The sequence below is a fragment of the Mustelus asterias genome, chromosome 7 (assembly GCF_964213995.1).
Source record: "Mustelus asterias chromosome 7, sMusAst1.hap1.1, whole genome shotgun sequence".
Classification (NCBI taxonomy): domain Eukaryota; kingdom Metazoa; phylum Chordata; class Chondrichthyes; order Carcharhiniformes; family Triakidae; genus Mustelus; species Mustelus asterias.
The window spans coordinates 2367018-2394310 of NC_135807.1; the positions used below are offsets into that span (position 1 = coordinate 2367018).

At 48.2% G+C, this 27293-nt stretch overlaps 1 protein-coding gene across 10 annotated transcripts in view; it reads right to left on the reverse strand.

Moving 5' to 3' along the window:
- Window positions 1-6000: 6000 nt before the first annotated feature.
- faim2a (Fas apoptotic inhibitory molecule 2a) overlaps window positions 6001-27293 on the reverse strand; it is a 48776-nt gene continuing 27483 nt past the window's right edge. For all 10 annotated transcript variants that reach the window (XM_078215570.1, XM_078215571.1, XM_078215572.1 and 7 more), the window contains 8 exons: window positions 25773-25826; window positions 24513-24563; window positions 23644-23683; window positions 22105-22142; window positions 19962-20049; window positions 14901-14996; window positions 9877-9930; window positions 6001-7458 (listed from right to left, as the gene is read on the reverse strand). In XM_078215570.1, the coding sequence (XP_078071696.1) occupies window positions 7312-7458; window positions 9877-9930; window positions 14901-14996; window positions 19962-20049; window positions 22105-22142; window positions 23644-23683; window positions 24513-24563; window positions 25773-25826 (568 nt within the window). In that variant the 3' untranslated portion in view covers window positions 6001-7311. The remainder of the gene's footprint in view (window positions 7459-9876; window positions 9931-14900; window positions 14997-19961; window positions 20050-22104; window positions 22143-23643; window positions 23684-24512; window positions 24564-25772; window positions 25827-27293) is intronic.

The following is a 27293-nucleotide window of genomic DNA, read 5'->3' on the forward strand; positions in this document are numbered from 1 at the left end:
TTTTTCCTCTTGAGCTGATCCTTTCCATTCTCCTTTAAACCCACATTTTAAACCTATTTAATACTTTGGTCTCCTCCTGTAAGGTCCCGGTCACAACCTGTACAAGACAACACCCCAATATAATCCTCATGTTATGAGATTTTGATTTGATTTGATTTATTATTATCATATGTATTAACATAAAGTGAAAAGTATTGTTTCTTGCACTCTATATAGACAAAACATACCGTTCATAGAGAAGGAAACGAGGGAGTGCAGAATGTAGTGTTACAGTCATAGCTGGGGTGTAGAGAAAGATCAACTTAATGCAAGGTAACTCCATTCAAAAGTCGGACAGCAGCAGAAGAAGCTGTTCTTGAGTCAGTTGGTACGTGACCTCAGACTTTTGTATCTTTTTCCTGACGGAAGAAGGTGGAACTGAGAATGTCCGGGGTGCGTGGGGTCCTTAATTATACTGGCTGCTTTGCCGAGGCAGCGGGAAGTGTAGACGGAGTCAATGGATGGGAGGCTGGTTTGCTTGATGGATTGGGGTACATTCACGACCTTTTGTAGTTCCTTGCGGTCTTGGACAGAGCAGGAGCCATACCAAGCTGTGATACAACCAGAAAGAATGCTTTCTATGGAGCATCTGTAAACGTTGGTGAGAGTTGAAGCTGTCATGCCAAATTTCCTTAGTCTTCTGAGAAAGTAAAGGGGTTGGTGGGCTTTCTTAACTATAGTGTCAGCACGTACAGAGAAGTACAATGGACATGAGAAGGTGACTACAAAGGAACAAGAATAGTCTGTTCAGCCCTATTGAGCCTCTTCTGCATTTCAACATGATCATGGCAGATCATGTATTTCAATTGCCTTTTTCCAACACTCTCTATATCTCTTTGTTTGAACAAACTCAATGATTGAGTTTCCACAGCCCACTAGGCTAGAAAATTTCAAAGATTTCTCCGCATCTCAGTCCTAAGTCCTTATTTTGAAATTGTGTGCCCTGGTTCTAGAACCCCAAACATGGGATGTATGTGTTGCTGGTTAGACCAGCATTAATTGCTCACTGGCCTGTAGTTCCCAGGCTTTTCCCTGTAGCCCTTTTTAAACAAAGGCACATTTGCTACCCTCTAATCTTCAGGCACCTTACCTGTGACTATCAATGATTCAAATATCTCTGCTAGGGGACCCGCAATTTCCTCCCTAGCCTCCGATAATGTCTTGGGACACAGTTCATCAGGTCCTGGGGATTTATCTACCTTGATGCGCTATAAGACTTCCAGCACCTCCTTCTCTCTTATATGTACACTCCTCAAGACATCATTATTTATTTCTCCAATTTCTCTAACATCCATGCTTTTCTCAACAGTAAATAGTGATGAGATATATTCATTTAGGATCTCACCCAGATCTTGTGGATCCACACATAGATGACCTTGTTGATCCTTAAGTTGATCCCTTGTTACTCTTTTGCCCTTTATGTATTTGTAGAAGCTCTTTGGATTCTCCTTTGCCTTATCTGCCAAAGCAATCTCGTGTCCCCTTTCTACCCTCCTGATTTCTCTCTCAACTCTACTCCGACACCCTCTATACTCTTCAAGGGATCCACTTGATCCCAGCTGCCCATGCATGTCATGTGCTGCCTCCTTCTTGACCAGGGCCTCAATATTCCAAGTCATCCAGGGTTCCCTACTTCTACCAGCCTCGCCCTTCACTCTAAAAGGAATGTGTTTACCCTGAACCCTGGTTAACACACTTTTGAAAACCTCCCACTTACCAGCTGTCACTTTGCCTTCCGATGGTAGTCATGATATGGAGATGCCGGCGTTGGACTGGGGTAAACACAGTAAGATGTTTAACAACACCAGGTTAAAGTCCAACAGGTTTATTTGGTAGCAAAAGCCACACAAGCTTTCGGAGCGCTGCTCCTTCTTCAGATGAGTGGGAATTCTGTTCACAAACAAGGCATATAAAGACACAAACTCAATTTACAGAATAATGGTTGGAATGCGAATACTTACAGCTAATCAAGTCTTAAAGGTACAAACAATGTGAGTGGAGAGAGCATTAAGACAGGTTAAAGAGATGTGTCGTGTCTCCAATTGTGGGAGACAATACACATCTCTTTAACCTGTCTCAATGCTCTCTCCACTCACAGCTAATCAAGTCTTAAAGGTACAAACAATATAAGTATTTGGATTCCAACCATTATTCTGTAAATTTGAGTTTGTGTCTTTATATGCCCTGTTTGTGAACAGAATTCCCACTCACCTGAAGAAGGAGCTTATGGCTCCGAAAGCTTGTGTGGCTTTTGCTACCAAATAAACCTGTTGGAATTTAACCTGGTGTTGTTAAACTTCTTACTGACTTTGCCTTCCCACAGACACAAAGAACAATACAGCACAGGAACAGGCCCTTCGGCCCTCCAAGCCCGCGCCGCTCCCCGGTCCAGGATTGAATCCTGAATCCAGGATCCCCGCCCAATTTTCCAGCCTATCTACATACTAATATCCTATCCACCGAGCTGTCCCTCACAGCTACGATGCTTTGTTCATCACAACCTATTAACTATCCCCCACCCCCCCATTTCAGACCATGTGATCTCCAGGGAGAGGCGAAAACCCAGAGTGAAAACCCCAGGGCCAATATGGGGAAAAGAAAATCTGGGAAATTCCTCTCCGACCCCCTGAGGCGATCGAAACGAGTCCAGGAGATCACACTGGCCCTGATCGGAAAATGCTTCCCAACCCTAGTCATTTCCACTTCCACGAACACCATATGAATTCCCTGCCCCCGAGACAGGTTCCCAACTATCCGCAGTCTCGCTCTGTACTGGCACCAGCAAGATGATCATAGAATGAAGCCTTGAAACGAGAAACAAAGAACAATTAGCCCGCGCCGCTCCCCGGTCCAGGATTGAATCCTGAATCCAGGATCCCCGCCCAATTTTCCAGCCTATCTACATACTAATATCCTATCCACCGAGCTGTCCCTCACAGCTACGATGCTTTGTTCATCACAACCTATTAACTATCCCCCACCCCCCCATTTCAGACCATGTGATCTCCAGGGAGAGGCGAAAACCCAGAGTGAAAACCCCAGGGCCAATATGGGGAAAAGAAAATCTGGGAAATTCCTCTCCGACCCCCTGAGGCGATCGAAACGAGTCCAGGAGATCACACTGGCCCTGATCGGAAAATGCTTCCCAACCCTAGTCATTTCCACTTCCACGAACACCATATGAATTCCCTGCCCCCGAGACAGGTTCCCAACTATCCGCAGTCTCGCTCTGTACTGGCACCAGCAAGATGATCATAGAATGAAGCCTTGAAACGAGAAACAAAGAACAATTAGCCCGCGCCGCTCCCTGGTCCAAACTAGACCACTCTTTTGTATCCCTCCATTCCCACTCCGTTCATATAGCTGTCTAGATAAGTCTTAAACGTTCCCAGTGTGTCCGCCTCCACCACCTTGCCCGGCAACACATTCCAGGCCCCCACGACCCTCTGTGTAAAATATGTCCTTCTGATATCTGTGTTAAACCTCCCCCCCTTCACCTTGAACCTATGACCCCTCGTGAACGTCACCACCGACCCGGGGAAAAGCTTCCCACCGTTCACCCTATCTATGCCTTTCATAATTTTATACACCTCTATTAAGTCTCCCGTCATCCTCCGTCTTCCAAGGAGGAAATCAACTCACCCAATCAACTTTTGAAAGTTCCCGTCTAATATTGAAAATTCCTGACTAATACTAATCTTGAAGAAGCCTAATGACTCAGGAGCTTATGGCCTTGGACAAAGAAACATGAGGCTATAAAATGGAAGATTTGTGCAGAAGAACAGCTATTAAAAATACAGACCTTAGCATCAAAAGGAGAAAGTGTGCATGGAAAATGTTTGAGATGCAGCAAGATTTGACCTGGATGATCTAATCATGAGCCAATACGACAATAATACTGTTAAGAACTTGAAGGCTCAACCAGGAGCTAACACATCATAACCCTGTGAAAATGGGAAAGTACCCTGGCTGGAGCAGATCCCAAGGTAGAATATGCAGAAACCTGTGAAACCTCGGAGTCTGGAAGAAGTAAATAAAGAATTTGTAAATGGAAGCACCGGTTACAGGTATCACCAACACAAACTAGTAATAGAAACAGACTAAAGAACCTGTCAGGGGAGGAGAGACTGAGAATAGAGTTTTTAAGAGGATAAAAAATCAAGAAATCATGGGTTACAATTACAATGTTATAAAAAAGATGAGAAAATGGAAGAGTTGATACTGAGTAAGGAAGCTGAAATCGCAACACTTGAATAATGAGTTAAGAGGAGATTTGAAAAAATCCAAGAACAATGGATGAAAGAGCAGTGTAGTATCATTGAGAGATTAGTGGCACTCAGCATAAAGGATTGTTAACCACAGCATTGGAGAGTGAATAAAGACAGTCACTAATAAATCCATTCAATATTCAGGAGAAACCTCCTTACTCAGACAGTGATGAGAATGTGGAGCAGATTAGGCAAATAGCAACGGCATCTTTAAAAGGGAAATGGGATACGTCTACAAAGAAGGGAAGAGACGGATATGGTGATGGAGTAAGATGAGGAGGAAAGGACGTTTGTATTTTGATGGAACCCTTCACAACTTCAGGATGTCCCAAAGCACATTAAAAACAGCTATGAAATACTTGTAATGTAGAAACAAAAGTTCCCACAAACAGCAAAGTGATAAAAACCAGACATATTTTTAAGGTAATTGTATAAATATTGACCCGGATGCTGGGAATAACTGCCTTGCTCTTCATCCAAATGATGCCCATTGGATCTGAGGGAGGAAATGGAGCCGCAGTTGATGTTTCACTCTGAAAGACAGCGCCTCCATCAGAGCAGCACTCCCTCTGTGCAGCACTCCCTCTGTGCAGCACTCCCTCTGTGCAGCACTCCCTCTGTGCAGCACTCCCTCTGTGCAGCACTCCCTCTGTGCAGCACTCCCTCTGTGCAGCACTCCCTCTGTACAGCACTGGAGTGTCAGTCTGGCCTATGGACTCCAGTCTCTGCAGCATCTGGTTCAGTGATGAGAGAGCTACCTGCCCAGCTGTGGTTGATATCAAAACTGACCCTTGTGGAGAAATTTGTGTTAGCAGCACCACACTCCTCTCATGGCCTGTTAGCCGAGTTAGTGAGAAAGAGCTCGGTAAGTTGAATGGCCTCCTCTGCTGTAACCTCTGGCTCAGTTGGTCAATGTGGTTTGAAATGGAGTCATGTTGTGGAAGTGATTGACTGCAGCTCCTCTGTCAGAGCTGTGATGAATCTTGTTCTCCCCAGAATGGAAAGGCAGATCTGCAGACCTCGTTTGAAAGGTTATGGGGAAAGAGCAAGTTGAGTGGGACTAATTGGTTAGCACTTTCAAAGATGGCTCAGAACCATGACTATATACAGCAGGCACCTCAAAACCCTGGAGAATTACCACAAGTGTTGCCTCCATATAATTCCTCAAATCCATTGGCAGGGTAGGTGCACAAACATTAATGTTCTTGCCCAGGCTAACACCCCAGCATTGAAACATTAACCATGCTTGATCAGCTCTGCTGAGCGGGCCACATTGTCCACATGCCTGACACAAGACTCCCATAACAAGCGCTCTGCTTGGAGCTTCGACACAGCAAACGAGCCCCAGGAGGGCAGAGGAAACGATTCAAGGACATCCTCAAACCTCCTTGAAAAAGTGCAAATCCCCACCAACAACTGGGAATCCCTGGCCCAAAACCACCCTAAGTGGAGGAAAAGGAGTGCGTATCAGCCGAGGCACCCCATACACCCACTCCTCCAATCACCATCTGTACAGCCTGTGACAGAGACTGTAACTCGCACATTAGAGTCCTCAGTCACCTGAGAACTCAGTGTGGAAGCAAGTCATCCTGGACTCTGAGGGGTTGCCTGAGACAGAGAACTCTTTCAAAGATACAGCAAAGGACATGATGGGCTGAATGGCCTCTTGCTATGAAGTACTTACGGAAAGGGAGAAGTTTCCAAACCAACTGGAAAGGTGGTAACAATTTAATTCAAAGAGCATAAAGGTTATTACAAGTTCAGAGATGACTGTCACAGATTTCACATTAATACACGCTCTCAGAGTCCTTCCTCATTCACCTGTTTGATTTTTATTTATTCAAAATGTTCACAGAGTTAAGTTTGAAGAAAGAGGCTGTTTCGAAACTGGCAGGGTAAGGACAGAATCTGGTTCAGTCGGGACTGGCAGGGTAAGGACAGAATCTGGTTCAGTTGGGACTGGCAGGGTAAGGACAGAATCTGGTTCAGTCGGGACTGGCAGGGTAAGGACAGAGCCTGGGTGATGAGTCAAGGCTGCTGAGTGTCCCATGAGAGAGATCAGACAGCTTGACATGAAACAGCATCGCTTCAAAACCCCTGTGAGCATGGTCAATGCAGTGGACATGATATGGAGATGCCGGCGTTGGACTGGGGTAAACACAGTAAGAAGTTTAACAACACCAGGTTAAAGTCCAACAGGTTTATTTGGTAGCAAAAGCCACACAAGCTTTCAGAGCCTTAGCCCCTTCTTCAGGTGAGTTCCTGAAGAAGGGGCTTGGGGCTCCGAAAGCTTGTGTGGCTTTTGCTACCAAATAAACCTGTTGGACTTTAACCTGGTGTTGTTAAACTTCTTACAATGCAGTGGAGTCAGAGGTGGCAGAGCGAGCGAACGGGACTTAAACAGAACAACATCGCAACACATTGCCAGCAGCTTGCTGCTAATTCTGCTCCATGGAGGGGAGATTGCAGGAATCACCAGTGTCAATTATTCAGCAATAACCAGAATAAAGCCTTCCCCGCCCCCCCTTCCCCCTCCCCCTCCCCGTAGCTGATGGACACAACGTGAGCAGAAAATATTTTGGAGGAAAATGTGGCGGAATGGGCTGTCCCTTTCCCACAGTGGAACTCAGAACAGGCTCTGTGGTCATCCATTCAGGGAGGGTCTTATCGGTGTGTGCTGACACGGGCTTGTCCCATACCGGCTGCCCCCCAAACCTTTCCCAAACTAGGAAAACACCATTGACAGGGCTCTGTGTATATCAGACTGACTTAAAGCCCCTCACTCCGGGCGGGAAGCGGAGAGTACATTCTGAGTTATTGTACATCCAGAATCAGGGAATTAATGAGAGGGGCAGAATGATCTCTGATCTGGAGTGGGAGGGGAAGAGGAGGCAGCGGAAGAAGCTTTCGGGGGGGCAGGCTCTGTGGCTGCTTCAACACAATAAACTATACAGAGTGCCACTGGAAACAAGATCTGAATTCACCGCAAGGCGCCTGGAGCTGCTCAATCCCGGCTGCCAAAGAGCTGCAGAAGGAACATAAAGATGTAGATGATGTCTGTGTAGAGGCAGAGAGCTCCAAACACGTGTTCCTCAGGACTCAGGGAGTAGCGCTTGTTTCCCAGGAGAAGCTGTGTATCGTAAGCCAAGAACTGTGATAGGAACACAGGAAAATAAAGACCAAAGTCAACATAGCAACTGAACAGGCCTGTGTTAATGAATCTCTCACACAGGGTCACAAAACACTCACTGAAAAGAGAAGCCACAGTGTTTCACCCAGAAAAACACCACACTCCCCAAGCAACCAGGCTCTGTGGCCCCATTGCTGTGCCTAATTATTCCTTTAATGTTTTCCTGGGCTGTGGATTGTAATGACTCCAGGCACTGACAGCTCCAAGTGAATGAGGAACCTCCAGATACCAGTCTGAGAGTTAATTTTCACAGGGTTCCAACCCGCCCCACTCGCATGGCTGTACATACCATCCATTCAAACAGAAACACATCTGCACAGTTTGGACCTCAGCACATCCTGGATCACTTCACAGCTGGAGAGCTGTTTCCAAAGTGTAGTCACTGCTGTCAGATCAGAACAGCAGCAACTAATCTGTGCACAGCAAGATCCCACAAACAATATGCTGGTTGAGAGATAAACATTGGCCCTTCGCCACGTTGACTAACGATGTTAGATCATTTACTTACCCTCGAGGGGGCAGGTGGGGGCACCACTTAATGCCCCTTCTGAAAAGTATGGCCTTTAACAGAGTGGCACTCACTCAGCACTGACCCTCTGACAGTGCGGCGCTCCCTCAGTACTGACCCTCTGACAGTGCGGCACTCCCTCAGTACTGACCCTCTGACAGTGCGGCGCTCCCTCAGTACTGACCCTCTGACAGTGCGGCGCTCCCTCAGTACTGACCCTCTGACAGTGCGGCGCTCCCTCAGTACTGACCCTCTGACAGTGCGGCACTCTCTCAGTACTGACCCTCTGACAGTGCGGCACTCTCTCAGTACTGACCCTCTGACAGTGCGGCACTCCCTCAGTACTGACCCTCTGACAGTGCGGCACTCCCTCAGTACTGACCCTCTGACAGTGCAGCACTCCCTCAGTTCTGACCCTCTGACAGTGCGGCACTCCCTCAGCACTGACCCTCTGACAGTGCGGCACTCCCTCAGTACTGACCCTCTGACAGTGCGGCACTCTCTCAGTACTGACCCTCTGACAGTGCGGCACTCTCTCAGTACTGACCCTCTGACAGTGCAGCACTCCCTCAGTACTGACCCTCTGACAGTGCAGCGCTCCCTCAGTACTGACCCTCTGACAGTGCAGCACTCCCTCAGTACTGACCCTCTGACAGTGCAGCGCTCCCTCAGTACTGACCCTCTGACAGTGCGGCACTCCCTCAGTACTGACCCTCTGACAGTGCAGCACTCTCTCAGTACTGACCCTCTGACAGTGCAGCATTCCCTCAGTACTGACCCTCTGACAGTGCAGCGCTCCCTCAGTACTGACCCTCTGACAGTGCGGCACTCCCTCAGTACTGACCCTCTGACAGTGCGGCACTCTCTTAGTACTGACCCTCTGACAGTGCAGCACTCCCTCAGTACTGACCCTCTGACAGTGCAGCGCTCCCTCAGTACTGACCCTCTGACAGTGCGGTGCTCCCTCAGTACTGACCCTCTGACAGTGCAGCTCTCCCTCAGCGCTGCCCCTCTGACATAAGAACATAAGAACTAGGAGCAGGAGTAGGCCATCTGGTCCCTCAAGCCTGCTCCGCCATTCAATAAGATCATGGCTGATCTTTTTGTGGACTCAGCTCCACTTACCCGCCCACTCACCATAACCCTTAATTCCTTCACTGTTCAAAAATTTATCTATCCTTGTCTTAAAAACATTCAATGAGGTAGCCTCAACTGCTTCACTGGGCAGGGAATTCCACAGATCCACAACCCTTTGTGTGAAGAAGTTCCTCCTCAACTCTGTCCTAAATCTGCTTCTCCTTATTTTGAGGCTATGCCCCTAGTTCTAGTTTCACCTGCCAGTGGAAACAACTTCTCTGCTTCTATCTTATCCATTCCCTTCATCATCTTATGTTTCTATAAGATCTCCCCTCATTCTTCTAAATTCCAATGAGTATAGCCCCAGTCTACTCAGTCTCTCCTCATAAACCAACCCTCTCAACTCCGGAATCAACCTAGTGAATCTCCTCTGTACCCCCTCCAGTGCCAGTATATCCTTTCTCAAGTAAGGAGACCAAAACTGTACACAGTACTCCAGGTGTGGCCTCACCAGCACCTTATACAGCTGCAACATAACCTGGGTCTGGCCAGAACTGGGCTGGGACCCTCATTGGCAGATATTCTCATCATCAGTGGGGGTCTGTTTGGCAATGCATTCTCCCCTCGGCCCTGTGCTGGCAACACCTGTATACTGACAGTGCTGGGAGCGTAACCTGGGTGTTTCACCTGAGCAACCTGCAGCAACAAGACAACGCGAGAGAAAACTGCAATTCACCATCTTAGCTTCTGAAAACCTGCTGCTTGCTGCAGCTGAAATGTTTTATTTTATTTACCAAAGTGAAGGCAATGGCTCCAAGTCCTGCATAAAATGTCTGTAACCAGGGAAGCTGAAATGAAAGAAACAGTTGGTGGTTAGCGGTTCCTCATTGCAGTGTCAACATCATATTCTGAATCCTCCAATCCCTGTGAGGAATCGCCAGCTCTGAGAATGGGAACAGACCATCAGTCTGCACACTAACCATCATTACTGACGTTGTGGCTTTGTTGCTGGACTAATGACGCAGGGACCCAGGGTAATATCTGGGGACCCGGGTTCAAATCCCACCATGGCAAATGGTGAAATTTGAATTGAAAAAAGAAATCTGGGATTAAAAATCTCCATGACCATGAAACCATTGTTTATTGTCGGAAAAACCCATCTGGTTCACTTCAGCGTAAGAAATCTGCCGTCCTTACCTGGTCTGGCCTACAGGTAACTCCAACCCTCAGGGATGGGCAATAAATTCTGGTCTGCATCCCAAGAACGAATGAAAAAAAACTTACTCAAATAAACACACTTATTCCGACTGTAAAGGTCTTGGTGACACACTAACACATGAAGCACCGACACATGAAGCGCCGACACGTGAAGCACCGACACGTGAAGCACCGACACGTGAAGCACTGACACGTGAAGCACCGACACGTGAAGCATTAGTACATGAAGCACCGACACGTGAAGCACCGACACGTGAAGCATCGACACGTGAAGCACCGACACGTGAAGCACTGACACGTGAAGCACCGACACGTGAAGCACCGACACATCAATAAGAAGAATTGTTAAACAGCAGAGAAGACAGATTGAAGCTGATGTCCCTGTGACACAATATCTCTGATTCTCGCTGATTTTGGTACTTCAGTTTGAGTCGTGTGTTCAATTGTGGGCACCACACTTTCGGAAGGTCGTCAAGACCTTGCAGAGGGTGTAGGGGAGATTTACTAGAAAGGAACTAGGGATCAGGGGGTTTCAGTTACACGGGGAGCTTGGAGAAGCTGTGATTGGTCTCCTTAGAGGAGAGAACAGTAAGTAGTATCACAACACCAGGTTAACGTCCAACAGGTTTATTTGGTCACGTGAGCTTTCGGAGCACTGCTCCTTCATCAGGTGAGTGAGATGAAGGAGCGGCGCTCCGAAAGCTCGTGCTACCAAATAAACCTGTTGGACTTTAACCTGGTGTTGTGATACTTCCTACTGTGTTTACCCCAGTCCAACGCCGGCATCTCCACGTCATCGAGAAGAGAAGGGAGATTTAATGGAGGTATTAAAAATCACAAAGAAGTTTTTCCCATGGTCAGCAATCAGACGATACAAATTTAAGATTACTGCCAAAAGAACCAGGGGTGAGGAGAATTTTAAAAATGTTTGTCCAGAGCGAGTTGTCATCTGCAATGCACCTGTCTGGAAGAATCATAACTTTCAATCTTGAAGTGGTGCAAGGCAGTTATTCCCAGCATCCGGGCCATGCCCCCTAGTTCGAGTTTCACCTGCCAGTGGAAACAACTTCCCTGCTTCTATCGTATCTATTCCCTTCATAATCTTATATGTTTCTATAAGATCTCCCCTCATTCTTCTGAATTCCAATGAGTATAGCCCCAGTCTACTCAGTCTCTCCTCATAAGGGGTGTAGCTTATGAGGAGAGATTAAACAGATTGGGTCTGTACTCGTTGGAGTTTAGAAGGATGAGGGGTGATCTTATAGAGACATATAAGATAATGAAGGGGCTGGATAGGGTAGAGGTGGAAAGATTCTTTCCACTTAGAAGGGAAACCAGAATTAGAGGGCACAGCCTCAAAATAAGGGGCCGGTTCAGAACAGAGTTGAGGGGGAACTTCTTCTCTCAGAGGGTAGTGAATCTCTGGAATTCTCTGCCCATTGAAGTGGTGGAGGCTTCCTCGTTGAATATGTTTAAATCACGGGTAGATAGTTTTCTGATCGATAAGGGAATTAGGGGTTATGGGGAGCAGGCGGGTAAGTGGAACTGATTCGCTTCAGATCAGCCATGATCTTGTTGAATGGCGGGGCAGGCTCGAAGGGCCAGATGGCCTACTCCTGCTCCTATTTCTTATGTTCTTATAAGCCAACCCTCTCAACTCCAGACTCAAACAAGTGAATCTCCTCTGCACCCCCTCCAGTGCCAGTATATCCTTTCTCAAGTCAGGAGACCAAAACTGTACACAGTACCTCAGGTATGGCCTCACCGGCATCTTATACCTCGCAACATAACCTCGCTGTTTTTAAAAGTCTGATGGCAGCAGCAGGGAAGAAGCTGTTCTTGAGTCGGTTGGTACGTGACCTGGCTTTTGTATCTTTTTCCTGACGGAAGAAGGTGGAAGAGAGAATGTCCGGGGTGCGTGGGATCCTTGACTATGCTGGCTGCTTTTCCGAGGCAGCGGGAAGTTTAGACAGAGTCAATGGATGGGAGGCTGGTTTGCGTCATGGACTGGGCTACATTTACAACCCTTTCTAGTTCCTTGCAATCTTGGACAGAGCAGGAGCCATACCAAGCTGTGATACATCCAGAAAGAATGCTTTCTATGGCGCATTGTAGGAGTTGGTGAGAGTTGGAGCGGACATGCCAAATTTCTTTAGTCATCTGAGAAAGTAGGAGCGTTGGTGGGGCTTTCTTAACTATAGTGTCGGCATGGGGGGACCAGGACAGGTTGTTGGTGATCTGGACACCTAAAAACCTGAAGATCTGTTCTTTCTACTTCATCCCCGTTGATGTAGACAGGGGCATGTTCTCCAATACGCTTCCTGAAGTCAATGACAATCTCCTTCGTTTTACTGACATTGAGGGAGAGATTATTGTTGTCGCACCAGTTCACCAGATTCTCTATCTCATTCCTGGTTTTAACCATCCTGTGCACTTTCCTGCCATAAAGATTTGATAGAAGGTACAGAGGAGATTCATCAGGATGCTGCCTGGGACGGAGCATTTGAGCTGTAAGGAGAGACTGGATAGGCTTGGATTGTTTTCTCCCCGGAGCGGAGAAGCTACGGCATGTCCTCCGGAGCCTTCAACATGTCATTGATGAAGACGAACATCTCGCCAAGGCCATCCCCACACCCCCACTTCTTGCCTTCAAACAACCACACAACCTCAAACAGACCATTGTCCGCAGCAAACTACCCAGCCTTCAGGAGAACAGTGACCATGACACCACACAACCCTGCCACAGCAACCTCTGCAAGACGTGCCGGATCATCGACACGGATGCCATCATCTCACATGAGAACACCATCTACCAGGTACACGGTACCTACTCTTGCAACTCGGCCAACGTTGTCTATCTGATACGCTGCAGGAAAGGATGTCCCGAGGCATGGTAGATTGGGGAAACCATGCAGACGCTACGACAACGGATGAATGAACACCGCTCGACAATCACCAGGCAAGACTGTTCTCTTCCTGTGGGGGAGCACTTCAGCAGTCACGGGCATTCAGCCTTGAATCTTCAGGTAAGCGTTCTCCAAGGCGGCCTTCACGACACACGACAGCGCAGAGTCGCTGAGCAGAAACTGATAGCCAAGTTCCGCACACATGAGGACGGCCTAAACCGGGATGTTGGATTTATGTCACATTATCAGTAACCCCCACAGCTTGCCCCTGGTCTTGCATATTCTCACCAGCTGTTCTGTCTGGAGACAATACACATCTCTTTAACCTGTGTTGAATGCTCCCTCCAACCACATTATCTGTACCTTTTAAGACCTGGCTGGCTGTAGAGATTTGCATTCTAATTAGTATTCTGTAACTTGATTTCTGTGTCTGTGCACTGTTGGAGAACAGATAACCACTCCATTTGACGAAGGAGCAGCGCTCCGAAAGCTTATGGTATTTGCTACCAAATAAACCTGTTGGACTTTAACCTGGTGTTGTGAGACTTCTTATTGTTTTCTCTAGAGCAGAGAAGGCTGAGGGGGGACATGATTGAGGTGTATAAGATTATGAGAGGTATGGACAGGGTGAGTAGGGAGCAGCTGTTCCCCTTGGTTGAGGGGTCAATCACGAGGGGGCAGTTTTAGGGTGAGGGGCAGAAGATTTAGAGGGGATTTGATTTTTAAAAATCACTTAGAGGGAAAGCATTCTTTCTGGTTGTATCACAGCTTGGTCTGGGCTCCTGCTCTGCAAGGAACTACAAAACGTCGTGAATATAGCCCAATCCATCACGCAAACCAGCCTCCCATCCATTGACTCTGTCTACACTTCCCACTGCCTCGGCAAAGCAGCCAGCATAATTAAGGACCCCACGCACCCCGGACATTCTCTCTTCCACCTTCTTCCATCGGGGAAAAGATACAAAAGTCTGAGGTCACGTACCAACCGACTCAAGAACAGCTTCTTCCCTGCTGCTGTCAGACTTTTGAATGGACCTACCTCGCATTAAGTTGATCTTTCTCTACACCCTAGCTATGACTGTAACACTACATTCTGCACCCTCTCCTTTCCTTCTCTATGAACGGTATGCTTTGTCTGTATAGCGCGCAAGAAACAATACTTTACACTGTATGTTAATACATGTGACAATAATAAATCAAATCAAATCAAATCAAAGGGTGTTGGGAATTGGGAATGCGCTGCCTGGGAACGTAGTGGAGGTCGGAAACCTTACAACCTTTAAAAAGTATTTGGATGAGCACTTGAAACATCATAACATTCCAGGAACCAAAGCAGAAAATGCTGGAAAATCTCAGCAGGTCTGGCAGCTTCTGTAAGGAGAGGAAAGAGCTGACGTTTCGAGTCCAGACAAAGCTTTGACAAAGGGTCACCTGGACTCGAAACGTCAGCTCTTTTCTCTCCTTACAGAAGCTGCCAGACCCGCAGAGATTTTCCAGCATTTTCTCTTTTGGTTTCAAATTCCAGCATCCGCAGTAATTTGCTAATATAACATTCCAGGATATGGGACAAATGCTGGAAAATGGGATTAGTGTGCCATTAGTGGTAATTATCGTCGGGACCGACTTGATGGGCTGTGTGACTATGACTGTTTCTAGATCCTGAGCAGGTGGAAATGTTGCAGTTTATTACTCACATATCCAAATGGAACGGTGAAGGCCATAACCAACCCAGTGATCAATAAAGCCATCATCAGCCCAAACATCAGTCCATGGCAAGAGGTGAAGTCAAACTGCAATCAGAAGCAGAGTTAACAAGAGGAATTTCCCCAGCCAATGGCCAGGAGGCCAAGGGAGGGGACGGTTCAACCCAGGCAGCAGCTCACTGACATTGCTCAATCGCTCCGATAACCCGCTCCCCCTCCCTCACCATTCCCTCTCCCTGTCTCTGACCCCTCCCTGACCCCTCCCCCTCAGTCTCTAACCCCTCCCACTCCCCCTCCCAGTCCCTGACCACTCCCCCTCCCAGTCCCTGACCACACCCCCTCCCAGTCCCTGACCACTCCCCCTCCCAGTCCCTGACCACTCTCCCACCCAGTCCCTGACCACACCCCCTCCCTGTCTCTAACCCCTCCCACTCCCCCTCCCTGTCTCTAACCCCTCCCACTCCCCATTCCTGACCGCTCCCCCTCTCCATCCCTGACCGCTCCCCCTCCCTGTCCCCGAGCACTCTCACCTGCCCCTCCCTGTCTCCTCTCCACCTCCGTCTCTGATCTCTCTCCCCTGCCCCTCCCTCTCTCCCCTGCCCCTCCCTCTCTCCCCTGCCCCTCCCTCTCTCCCCTGCCCCTCCCTCTCTCCCCTGCCCCTCCCTACTCTCCCCTGCCCCCCCCACTCTCCCCTGCCCCCCCCACTCTCCCCTGCCCCCCCCACTCTCCCCTGCCCCCCCCACTCTCCCCTGCCCCCCCCCCACTCTCCCCTGCCCCCCACACTCTCCCCTGCCCCCCCCACTCTCCCCTGCCCCCCCACTCTCCCCTGCCCCTCCCCACTCTCCCCTGCCCCCCCCCCACTCTCCCCTGCCCCGCCCACTCTCCCCTGCCCCGCCCACTCTCCCTTGTTCATCTGTTCTGGTAACACTGGCTCAGGTAGGAATGTCCAACAAGACAGCGGAACAATGAAATATTAAACACATCCTACCCACAATGCAGTGTTTCCTCAGTACTGACCCTCTGACTGTGCGGCACTCCCTCAGTACTGACCCTCTGACAGTGCGGCACTCCCTCAGTACTGACCCTCTGACAGTGCGGCACTCCCTCAGTACTGACCCTCTGACAGTGCGGCACTCCCTCAGTACTGACCCTCTGACAGTGCGGCACTCCCTCAGTACTGACCCTCTGACAGTGCGGCACTCCCTCAGTACTGACCCTCTGACAGTGTAGCACTCAACAGCCACCCAACAGCCCACGGGAAGTGGAGGAACGGATATGTCAGGAGATTCTGGATATGTGCAGAAAAAATAGGGTTGTTGTAGTGGGAGACTTCAATTTCCCTGGTATAGACTGGAAAGTGCTTAGGGCTGGGGGTCTGGACGGGGAGGAATTTGTAAAATGCGTACTGGAAGGTTCTTTGGAACAGTATGTAGATAGCCCAACTAGGGAGGGGGCTATACTGGACCTCATTCTGGGAAATGAGCCCGGTCAGGTCGTCAAAGTTTTGGTAGGGGAACATGTGGCAAATAGTGACCACAACTCTGTTAACTTTAGGATAGTAATGGACAAGGACGAGTGTTGTCCTAAGGGTAGGGTGCTAAATTGGGGGAAGGCTAACTATAGCCGGATTAGGCAGGAATTGGTGGATGTTGATTGGGAGAGGCTGTTTGGGGGTAAGTCCACGTCTGGCATGTGGGAGTTTTTTTAAGGAACTATTGATAAGGCTGCAGGACAGGCATGTGCCTGTAAAAAGGAAGGATAGGAAAGGTAGGATTCGGGAGCCGTGGATAACCAGGGAAATTGAGGATCTGATCAAAAAGAAAAGAGAGGCGTAAGTTAGGTCCAGGCAACTGAAAACAGATGCAGCTCTGGAGGAATACAGAGAGAGTAGGAAAGAACTCAAACGGGGAGTTAGAAGGGCAAAAAGAGGTCATGAAATGTTCTTGGCAGACAGGACTAAGAAGAATCCTAAGGCATTTTATTCATATGTTAGGAACAAAAGAGTTGTCAGGGAACAAGTCAGACCTCTCAGGGACAAAGGAGGGGAATTATGCTTAGAACCCAAAGGAATAGGGGAGATCCTAAATGAAGACTTTGCATCGGTATTCACAAAGGAGAGGGACTTGTTAACCGGGAGTGTCTCAGAGGGAAGTGTTGACCCGTTAGAGAGAATCTCCATTACAAGGGAGGAAGTGTTAGGTTTTTTAGGTAACATTAAAACTGACAAATCCCCAGGCCCTGATGACATCTATCCTAGACTGCTCAGGGAGACAAGAGATGTAATTGCTGGGCCTCTGACGGAAATCTTTGTCTCTTCATTGGACACAGGTGAGGTTCCTGAGGATTGGAGGATAGCGAATGTGGTACCGTTATTTAAGAAGGGTAGCAGGGATAACCCGGGTAATTATAGGCCAGTGAGCTTGACGTCCGTGGTAGGGAAGTTGTTGGAGAGGATTCTTAAAGACAGGATGTATGTGCATTTAGAACGGAACAATCTAATTAGTGACAGACAGCATGGTTTTGTAAGAGGGAGGTTGTGCCTTACAAATTTGGTGGAGTTTTTTGAGGAAGTGACAAAAACGGTTGATGAAGGAAGGGCCGTGGATGTCGTCTATATGGATTTCAGTAAGGCATTTGACAAAGTCCCTCATGGCAGGTTGGTTAAGAAGGTTAAGGCTCATGGGATACAAGGAGAGGTGGCTAGATGGGTAGAAAACTGGCTTGGCCACAGGAGACAGAGGGTAGTGGTCGAAGGGTCTTTTTCTAGCTGGAGGTCTGTGACCAGTGGTATCCCGCAGGGCTCTGTACTGGGACCTCTGCTATTTGTGATATATATAAATGATTTGGAAGAAGGTGTAACTGGTGTTATCAGCAAGTTTGCGGATGGCACAAAGATGATGGACTTGCGGATAGCGATGAGCATTGTCGGACAATACAGCAGGATATAGATAGGCTGGAAAATTGGGCGGAGAAATGGCAGATGGAATTTAATCCAGATAAATGCGAAGTGATGCATTTTGGAAGAACTAATGTAGGGGGGAGTTATACAATAAATAACAGAGCCATCAAGAGTATAGAAACACAGAGGGACCTAGATATGCAAGTCCACAAATCCTTGAAGGTGGCAGCACAGGTGGAGAAGGTGGTGAAGAAGGCCTATGGTATGCTTGCCTTTATAGGATGGGGTATCGAGTATAAAAACTGGAGTCTGATGTTGCAGCTTTATAGAACGCTGGTTAGGCCACATTTGGAGTACTGCGTCCAGTTCTGGTCGCTGCACTACCAGAAGGACGTGGAGGCTTTAGAGAGAGTGCAGAGAAGGTTTACCAGGATGTTGCCTGGTATGGAGGGTCTTAGTTATGAGGAGAGGTTAGGTAAACTGGGCTTGTTCCCCCTGGAAAGATGGAGAATGAGGAGAGACCTAATAGAGGTGTACAAAATTATGAAGGGTATAGATAGGGTGAACAGTGGGAAGCTTTTTCCCAGGTCGGAGGTGACGATCACGAGGGGTCACGGACTCAAGGTGAGAGGGGCGAGGTATAACCCAGACATCAGAGGGACGTTTTTTACACAGAGAGTGGTGGGGGCCTGGAATGCGTTGCCAAGTAGGGTGGTGGAGGCAGACACGCTGGCATCGTTTAAGACTTACCTGGATAGTCACATGAGCAGTCTGGGAATGGAGGGATACAAACGAATGGTCTAGTTGGACCAAGGAGCGGCACAGGCTTGGAGGGCCGAAGGGCCTGTTTCCTGTGCTGTGCTGTTCTTTGTTTTTTGTTCACTCCCTCAGTACTGACCCTCTGACAGTGCGGCACTCCCTCAGTACTGACCATCTGACAGTGCAGCAGTCCCTCAGTATTGACCCTCTGACAGTGCGGCATTCCCTCAGTACTGACCCTCTGACAGTGCGGCATTCCCTCAGTACTGACCCTCTGACAGTGCGGCACTCCCTCAGTACTGACCCTCTGACAGTGCAGCACTCCCTCAGTACTGACCCTCTGACAGTGCGGCACTCCCTCAGTACTGACCATCTGACAGTGCAGCAGTCCCTCAGTATTGACCCTCTGACAGTGCGGCATTCCCTCAGTACTGACCCTCTGACAGTGCGGCACTCCTTCAGTACTGACCCTCTGACAGTGCGGCGCTCTCTCAGCACTGACCCTCTGACAGTGTGGCACTCCCTCAGTACTGACCCTCTGACAGTGCGGCACTCGCTCAGTACTGACCCTCTGACAGTGTGGCACTCCCTCAGTACTGACTCTCTGACAGTTTGGCACTCCCTCAGTACTGACCCTCTGACAGTGCGGCACTCCCTCAGCACTGACCCTCTGACAGTGCGGCACTCCCTCAGTACTGACCCTCTGACAGTGCGGCACTCCCTCAGTACTGACCCTCTGACAGTGCGGCACTCCCTCAGTACTGACCATCTGACAGTGCAGCAATCCCTCAGTATTGACCCTCTGACAGTGCGGCATTCCCTCAGTACTGACCCTCTGACAGTGCGGCACTCCCTCAGTACTGACCCTCTGACAGTGCAGCACTCCCTCAGTACTGACCCTCTGACAGTGCGGCACTCCCTCAGTACTGACCATCTGACAGTGCAGCAGTCCCTCAGTATTGACCCTCTGACAGTGCGGCATTCCCTCAGTACTGACCCTCTGACAGTGCGGCACTCCTTCAGTACTGACCCTCTGACAGTGCGGCGCTCTCTCAGCACTGACCCTCTGACAGTGTGGCACTCCCTCAGTACTGACCCTCCGACAGTGTGGCACTCGCTCAGTACTGACCCTCTGACAGTGTGGCACTCCCTCAGTACTGACTCTCTGACAGTTTGGCACTCCCTCAGTACTGACCCTCTGACAGTGCGGCACTCCCTCAGTAATTATTTTATGATTCTAAGATCCTCCAACTGTGCTGCCCTCAGTTCCTGGATGAGTTGGCCATTGTTGTCATTGGATGACCCCTGGCACGTCCTTCAACATAAGACAACTGTGGCTGGGCAATAAACGCAGCCTGGGCAGCGAGGCTCACAGCCCCAGAATCAGAACGTACCTTTACCTGGAATGAGAAGATGCTGACAGCAAGACAGACCAAGGCAGTGATGCCAATGCAGATCATCACACTCTTTGTGTCATGATAACTAGGAGAAGGAGCAGTAAAGATCATCTGAGATTAAAACTAAACATAGACTGAGTTAAATACCATAGTCACAATCACTCTCCTCCCCAAACCAAATGCAACCCATTAACCAGTCCCTTAAACAGTGGAGAGCTTGAACCTGTCCTTTCCAGGCCTCTCTCTCTGCAAAGCATCCCGACACTCAGCGTTACAGAACACAAGGTTCCTCAGCTACCTCTCTGCACTGGGCTAGCATTGGGAGGCCATTCGAGCCTGTTCCACCATTCACTTCGATCTTGGATCAGCTGCAGTTCCCTAACTGCACTTACACACCTTGTTTCCATAATCCCCCTCTTCTAAAAATTCATCCATTTCATTTTGACGTGTTTAATTGACCCCAATGCAGCAATGATTGCTGCCGGGGGAGAGTGTTTCAGATTTACACCAGCTTTGTGTGAGTCCTGACATCTCTCCTCAACTAATTCTGAGATTGTGTCTGCTTATTCTGGACAATATTTTCACTCTATTTATGTTATTAACTCCTTTAATCATCTCAAGACGTCAATTAGATCACCTTTTAACCTTCTATATCATTGTGTGTGTTGGGGAGGGGTGGGAAATCATTGGTCGGGAACAGAATCATTATCAAGCGAACACATTATAGTCCGTGTGGTCCAGTGTCACACCAGGGGACAGAGACTGCACGATAGTGTGATGGAGGGTCCGAGAGATACACAACAGTGTGATGGAGGGGACTGAGAGATACAAGATCAATTGGGCCAGTGGGCTGACGAATGGCAGATGGAGTTTACTTTAGACAAATGCGAGGTGATGCACTTTGGTCGATCAAACCAGGGCAGGACTTACTCAGTTAATGGTAGGGCATTGGGGCGAGTTACAGAACAAAGAGGTCTAGGGGTACATGTTCATAGCTCCTTGAAAGTGGAGTCACGGGTGGACAGAGTGGCGAAGAAGGCATTTGGCATGCTTGGTTTCATCGGTCAGAACATTGAATACAGGAGTTGGGACTTCTTGTTGAAGTTAGGTTGAAGACATTGGTAAGGCCACACTTGGAATACTGTGTGCAATTCTGGTCACCCTATTATAGAAAGGATATTATTAAACTAGAAAGAGTGCAGAAAAGATTTACTAGGATGCTACTGGGTCTTGATGGATTGAGTTATAAGGAGAGGCTGAATAGACTGGGACTTTTCTGTCTGGAGCGTAGGGTGATCTAATAGAGTTCTATAAAATAATGAGGGGCACAGATCAGCTAAATAGTCAATATATTTTCCCAAAGGTAGGGGAGTCTAAAACTAGAGGGCATAGGTTTAAGGTGAGAGGGGAGAGATACAAAAGTGTCCAGAGGGGCAATTTTTTCACACAGAGGGTGGTGAGTGTCTGGAACAACCTGCCAGAGGTAGTAGTAGAGACGGGTACAATTTTATCTTTTAAAAAGTATTTAGATAGTTACATGGGTACGATGGGTATAGAGGGATATGGGCCAAATGCGGGCAATTGGGATTAGCTTAGGGTTTTTTTTTAAAAAAGGGCAGCATGGACAAGTTGGCCAAAGGGCCTGTTTCCATGCTGTGAACCTCTATGACTCTAAGAGGACAGTAAGGTATTTTTCCATCTTTGGGTCCAAATTGTAGAACTGCACCCAGTAGAGGCCATTGGTCTGTTGAAGCCTTCATACTCATGAGTCTCCTCCCACTTTGGCTCACCTCACCCCGTGAACACGTCCTTCCATTCCGAGCTGGCGCATGGATTTATCCAGCCTACCCCTGCCACCCTCCCCCTGCCAGCCTCCCCTGCCAGCTTCCCACTGCCAGCCTCCCCCTGCCAGCTTCCCACTGCCAGCCTCCCCCTGCCAGCCTCCCCCTGCCAACCTCCCCCTGCCATCCTCCCCCTGCCATCCTCCCCCTGCCAGCTTCCTCCTGCCAGCCTCCTCCTACCATCTTCCCACTGCCATCATTCCCTTTGCCAGCCTACCCCTGCCATCCTCCCCCTGTTGGGCTGAGCAACAGAGACAAGGATTAATTGAGAGAAGTTGTGCTTTAGAATAAATTCTTACGTGGTAAGCATCCCTGCCATGTATGACATGCCCAGAGTCTGAGGAGAGAAGAAAAGGCAGCATCAGACATTCACTCTAATCCAATCACTTTGCCCAACACCAGTGGGGATTTGCCTGAATGAGGAGGGCGATAATGGCCAGTTCCTCAGTCCGGTTTGAATTTGTTCCTGGGATGCAGTGATGACAGAATGGAATTGAATGTTTCGCTGAGGGATTGGGTCGTCCAATGGGGCCTCTTGTAACTCGGAGCAGATGGGACAGCCGGTTCCATCAGTGACCTAGTGTCAAACTACAAATTATCCCCATTGATTCAATTCAGTTCCATTCTTCCTCTTAACTCAGGGACCAGAACCAGAGTTACTAAGGTTAATGTAACATAAGAACATAAGAACATAAGAAATAGGAGCAGGAGTGGGCCATCTAGCCCCTCGAGCCTGCCCCGCCATTCAATAAGATATAGAACATAGAAAGCCACAGCACAAACAGGCCCTTCGGCCCACAAGTTGCGCCGATCATATCCCTACCTCTAGGCCTATCTATAGCCCTCAATCCCATTAAATTCCATGTACTCATCCAGAAGTCTCTTAAAAGACCCCAACGAGTTTGCCTCCACCACCACCGACGTCAGCCGATTCCACTCACCCACCACCCTCTGAGTGAAATCATGGCTGATCTGACGTGGATCAGTACCACTTACCCGCCTGATCCCCATAACCCTTAATTCCCTTACCGATCAGGAATCCATCCATCCGCGCTTTCAACATATTCAGCGAGGTAGCCTCCACCACCTCAGTGGGCAGAGAATTCCAGAGATTCACCACCCTCTGGGAGAAGAAGTTCCTCCTCAACTCTGTCTTAAACCGACCCCCCTTTATTTTGAGGCTGTGTCCTCTAGTTTTAACTTCCTTACTAAGTGGAAAGAATCTCTCCGCCTCCACCCTATCCAGCCCCCGCATTATCTTATAAGTCTCCATAAGATCCCCCCTCATCCTTCTAAACTCCAACGAGTACAAACCCAATCTCCTCAGCCTGTAACATCCTGTAAAATTCCAGTCCCTCGCCCACCCAGTGCAGGCTCTATCTGTTACGAATGGTGAATCAAAAGGATGATGGACATGACTCGAGTCCATTCGGTTTGGATCCAGAGCTTTTCTGTTCAAAACAAAACCAAAGTTTGACTGTACCAACTGGCCAATAGGAGGGATGGGGGAAAGTCCCAGCCACCAGTAAGAGCAGTCTTCCTGCAGCTCAGTGACCAGCTCCCTCCCCGGAGACAAGGCGACTGTGGGTTCAATCCTCCCCCAGAAACTGCAGCCCATTCGCCAGACTGACTTGGCCAGTGGAGGAGTCACCTTGCAGGGGAAATGTTCAGCCAAGGCCCCATCTCTCAGGTGGCTGTAACAGTTCCTATTTGTGGAACAAACTGAGAAGAAAGTGGAAAAGTGGGAGGAAGCAGGAAATTCCGGGAATTCCACAGATATTGTTTATTTCCACACAGACATTTTCAACTCCAATAACTCCAATGTGAGAAGTACGTACAAAAAGTGCCAGCAGGATTAAATTCCAGGGATAGCGCCTCCTGCAGTAAGAAATGGAGAAAACAAGTTAGCATAAAATATATCGAACAGAACATGTAGATAATGATTCCAGAGATTTAGAACATTCTGTTTGGTGTGAGCGTTTCTTTAAAGCTTTGGGTATTGCTGAAAAAAGTCATTTTCTAGTGTTAGTGATGTTACGAGACGGTTATTTCTTTGTGGGTTCGTTGGGTATCTGAGGCTGACTCCAATATCTCAGGCTCTCCAAACCAAACTACTGACAAACCCATTCAGGAAGGATAAAAGGCAACACGTGGCTGCAGGAAGTACTGGCTGGGTAGCAGCTGCGGAGAGAGGTTACTGTTTTGTCTCCATGACCTTTCGTTGGGGAGATTTATCATGAGACGTAACACTTCCCACCTTCCCCTATCCTCAGATACTGCCTTACCTGGTCAATGTTACCAGAATTCACAGATTTGCCTAATACGGAAGCACTCTCTCTCCATTGGGACCCCGCTTGCCTCCCTCACCCCTCCCCGAGAGTTTAAACACAGATTAAGCAGGAGTTTATTAGCCAACCTCCATCCCTCGCCACTACCTGCGTACCAACAGTTTCTGCTGGAGTTTGACCAGCAATGGGAAGATTCATCCAGCCAGACCCTCCCACCCAGGGGAGCCCAGAGTTCAGATGTGTAGAATGGGGCTGGGAAGGGACTGGGAAACAATGGGATGAGGATGGGATGAGGAAATGGGAAAATGAGGATGGCTGATGTGACAATAGGTGACAAGGAGGAAGGTAGAATGGACAGTTAAACAATGTCCAAGGAGAGGCAATGTGTTGGCCGGCAAGAGGCTTTAGTCGAAACTGACCTGACTCCAGAACAGCAGACAAGAATGAGGTAAGTGGTGATGAAAACCGCACTGGGGAGAAAACAAAGCAGACACAATTCAACCTCTGGATAAGGTTCAGGAAACTCCAAATGTTTCAAACCATTTAAAAGAACATCCGCAGAAACTGGCTCTTCACTGACTGAGACCTCCCTGTGTGAAACACGCATGGCAATGAAACCAGAAGAGAAAATGCTGGAAAATCTCAGCAGGTCTGGCAGCATCTGTAAGGAGAGAAAAGAGTTGACGTTTAGCTTTGACAAAGGGTCATCTGGACTTGAAACATCAGCTCTTTTCTCTCCTCACAGATGCTGCCAGACCTGCTGAGATTTTCCAGCATTTTCTCTTTTGGTTTCAGATTCCAGCATCCGCGGTAATTTGCTTTTACGTATGGCAGTGACTCTTGCTGGGATTTGGAGTCTGTGTCCGCGAGTTTCCCCGTGTGTGGGCATGTAGAGCGATAGGCAGCAGGCTCGCTCATTGAGGGGGTGGTGGGGGCAGCCAGTGCAATTTAGACAGCAACTGGCAATGACCTTGTCAACAACATCTACACTCCCAGAATAAATAGCAAGGACATCTCAGCACTTTGCTCTCCACATCCAGAGAAGAGAGAGAGGAAAGTGAGGAGGGGGTGGGGGTGGGGGGGTGGATTTGGGGAACAATTACAGCCCCTACCACTTGAAAAGTGAGGAGACTGCACACACAACAAAGACCTGTTTGGGTCAAATGTTTCTGAACTGGGCGCTCCATTTATGGTTCAGCAACGCTCCAACTTGATCAAGTGGATTGTGTACATAGAACATAGAACAGTACAGCACAGAACAGGCCCTTCGGCCCACGATGTTGTGCCGAGCTTTATCTGAAACCAAGATCAAGCTATCCCACTCCCTATCATCCTGGTGTGCTCCACGTGCCTATCTAATAACCGCTTAAATGTTCCTAAAGTGTCTGACTCCACTATCACTGCAGGCAGTCCATTCCACACCCCAACCACTCTCTGCGTAAAGAACCTACCTCTGATATCCTTCCTGTATCTCCCACCATGAACCCTATAGTTATGCCCCCTTGTAATAGCTCCATCCACCTGAGGAAATAGTCTTTGAACGTTCACTCTATCTATCCCCTTCATCATTTTATAAACCTACGCCAATCTTAATTTAACAACCATCTGAATTCTCAATATTACTTTAGCCGTTGTTCCTTCACAGTGTAAAGTGATGACAGTGAGAACTTTGCACTTACAAAGAGGCATAGTACAGGATGCGATTGTTCCGCACATAGTTTTTGACTGGGTCACTGTGGAGGGAAGCAGATATATACAGAGAGAGTTTATTAATTTGTGATTATATCACCGCTCTGTCATAGACACAAACTGAACACCCTAACAGGCACAATCCAAAGGTGTGGCATCAATATATAAAGAGCAAGCAAAGAATAGGAGGTATTAGAAAACAAAGAATAGCCTGTGTGTGATGGCATGTTTTTAATGAATGCTTTTCATCTGTCTGAATAAAAGAGTGAGCTAAGCAAGCACTAGAGGTGGGGAGAATGAGTGTGAAATATTAGATGCAATTGACACACTGAGGGAGGAGGTATTTAGGGCTTGAATATCTTTGAAAGTGGATAATTCCCCAGGCCTGGATGAAATGTATTCCAGGCTGCTGAGGGAAACAAGGGAAGAAATAGCGCAGTCTCTGAGCATCATGTTCCAATCTTCTCTGGCTTGATGCTGGAGGACTGCTAACTGCGCTGTTATTAAAATGAGCAGGAAAGATAGACTGAGTAATTATAGGTCAGTCATCCTAACCTCAGTGGTGAGAAAATTATATTCTGAGAAACAGTATAAATTGTCATTTCGAGAGGCACGGATTAATCAAGGGACAATCAGTATGGGTTTGTTAAAGGATGGTCGTGTTTGACTAACATGAATTGTCCTGAGGAGGGAACAAGGAGAGTTGATGAGGTTAGTGGATTTTATCAAGGCTTTTGACAAAGTCCCACATGACACACTAATTGGTAGATTAAAAGTTCATGTGATATAAGAGAAAGTGAATCTAATATTGGCAGCCAGGAAGAAGAGGGTTATTCTGCTTGCTGGGCGTTTTTTGTGACTATTTTCAGGGGTTCTGCAGGGCTCAGTACTAACTCTCTGCTTTTATATGGTAATCACAGTAAGAAGTTTAACAACACCAGGTTAAAGTCCAACAGGTTTATTTGGTAGCAAATGACACTAGCTTTCGGAGCGCTGCTCCTTCATCAGGTGGAGTGGAGAATGCTCACAAACAGGGCATACAGAGAAACAAACTCAATTTACAGAATAATGATTGGAATGCAGTCTTAAAGGTACAAACAATGTGAGTAGAGAGAGCATTAAGCAGAGGTTAAAGAGACGTGTATTGTCTCCAGACAGGACAGCCAGTGAGATTCTGCAAGTCCAGGCAAGCTGTGGCTGTCCTGTCTGGAGACAATACACATCTCTTTAATGGATGGTGATAGCTAGCACGAGGGGACACAGCTTTAAATTGAGGGGTGATATAGGACAGATGTCAGGTAGGTTCTTCACTCAGAGAGTAGTAAGGGCGTGGAATGCCCTGCCTGCAGCAGTAGTGGACTCGTCAACATTAAGGGCATTTAAATGGTCATTGGATAAACATATGGATGATATTGGAATAGTGTAGGTTAGGTGGGCTTTAGATTGGTTTCACTGGTCGGCGCAACATCGAGGGCCGAAGGGCCTGTACAGCGCTGTAATGTTCCATGTTC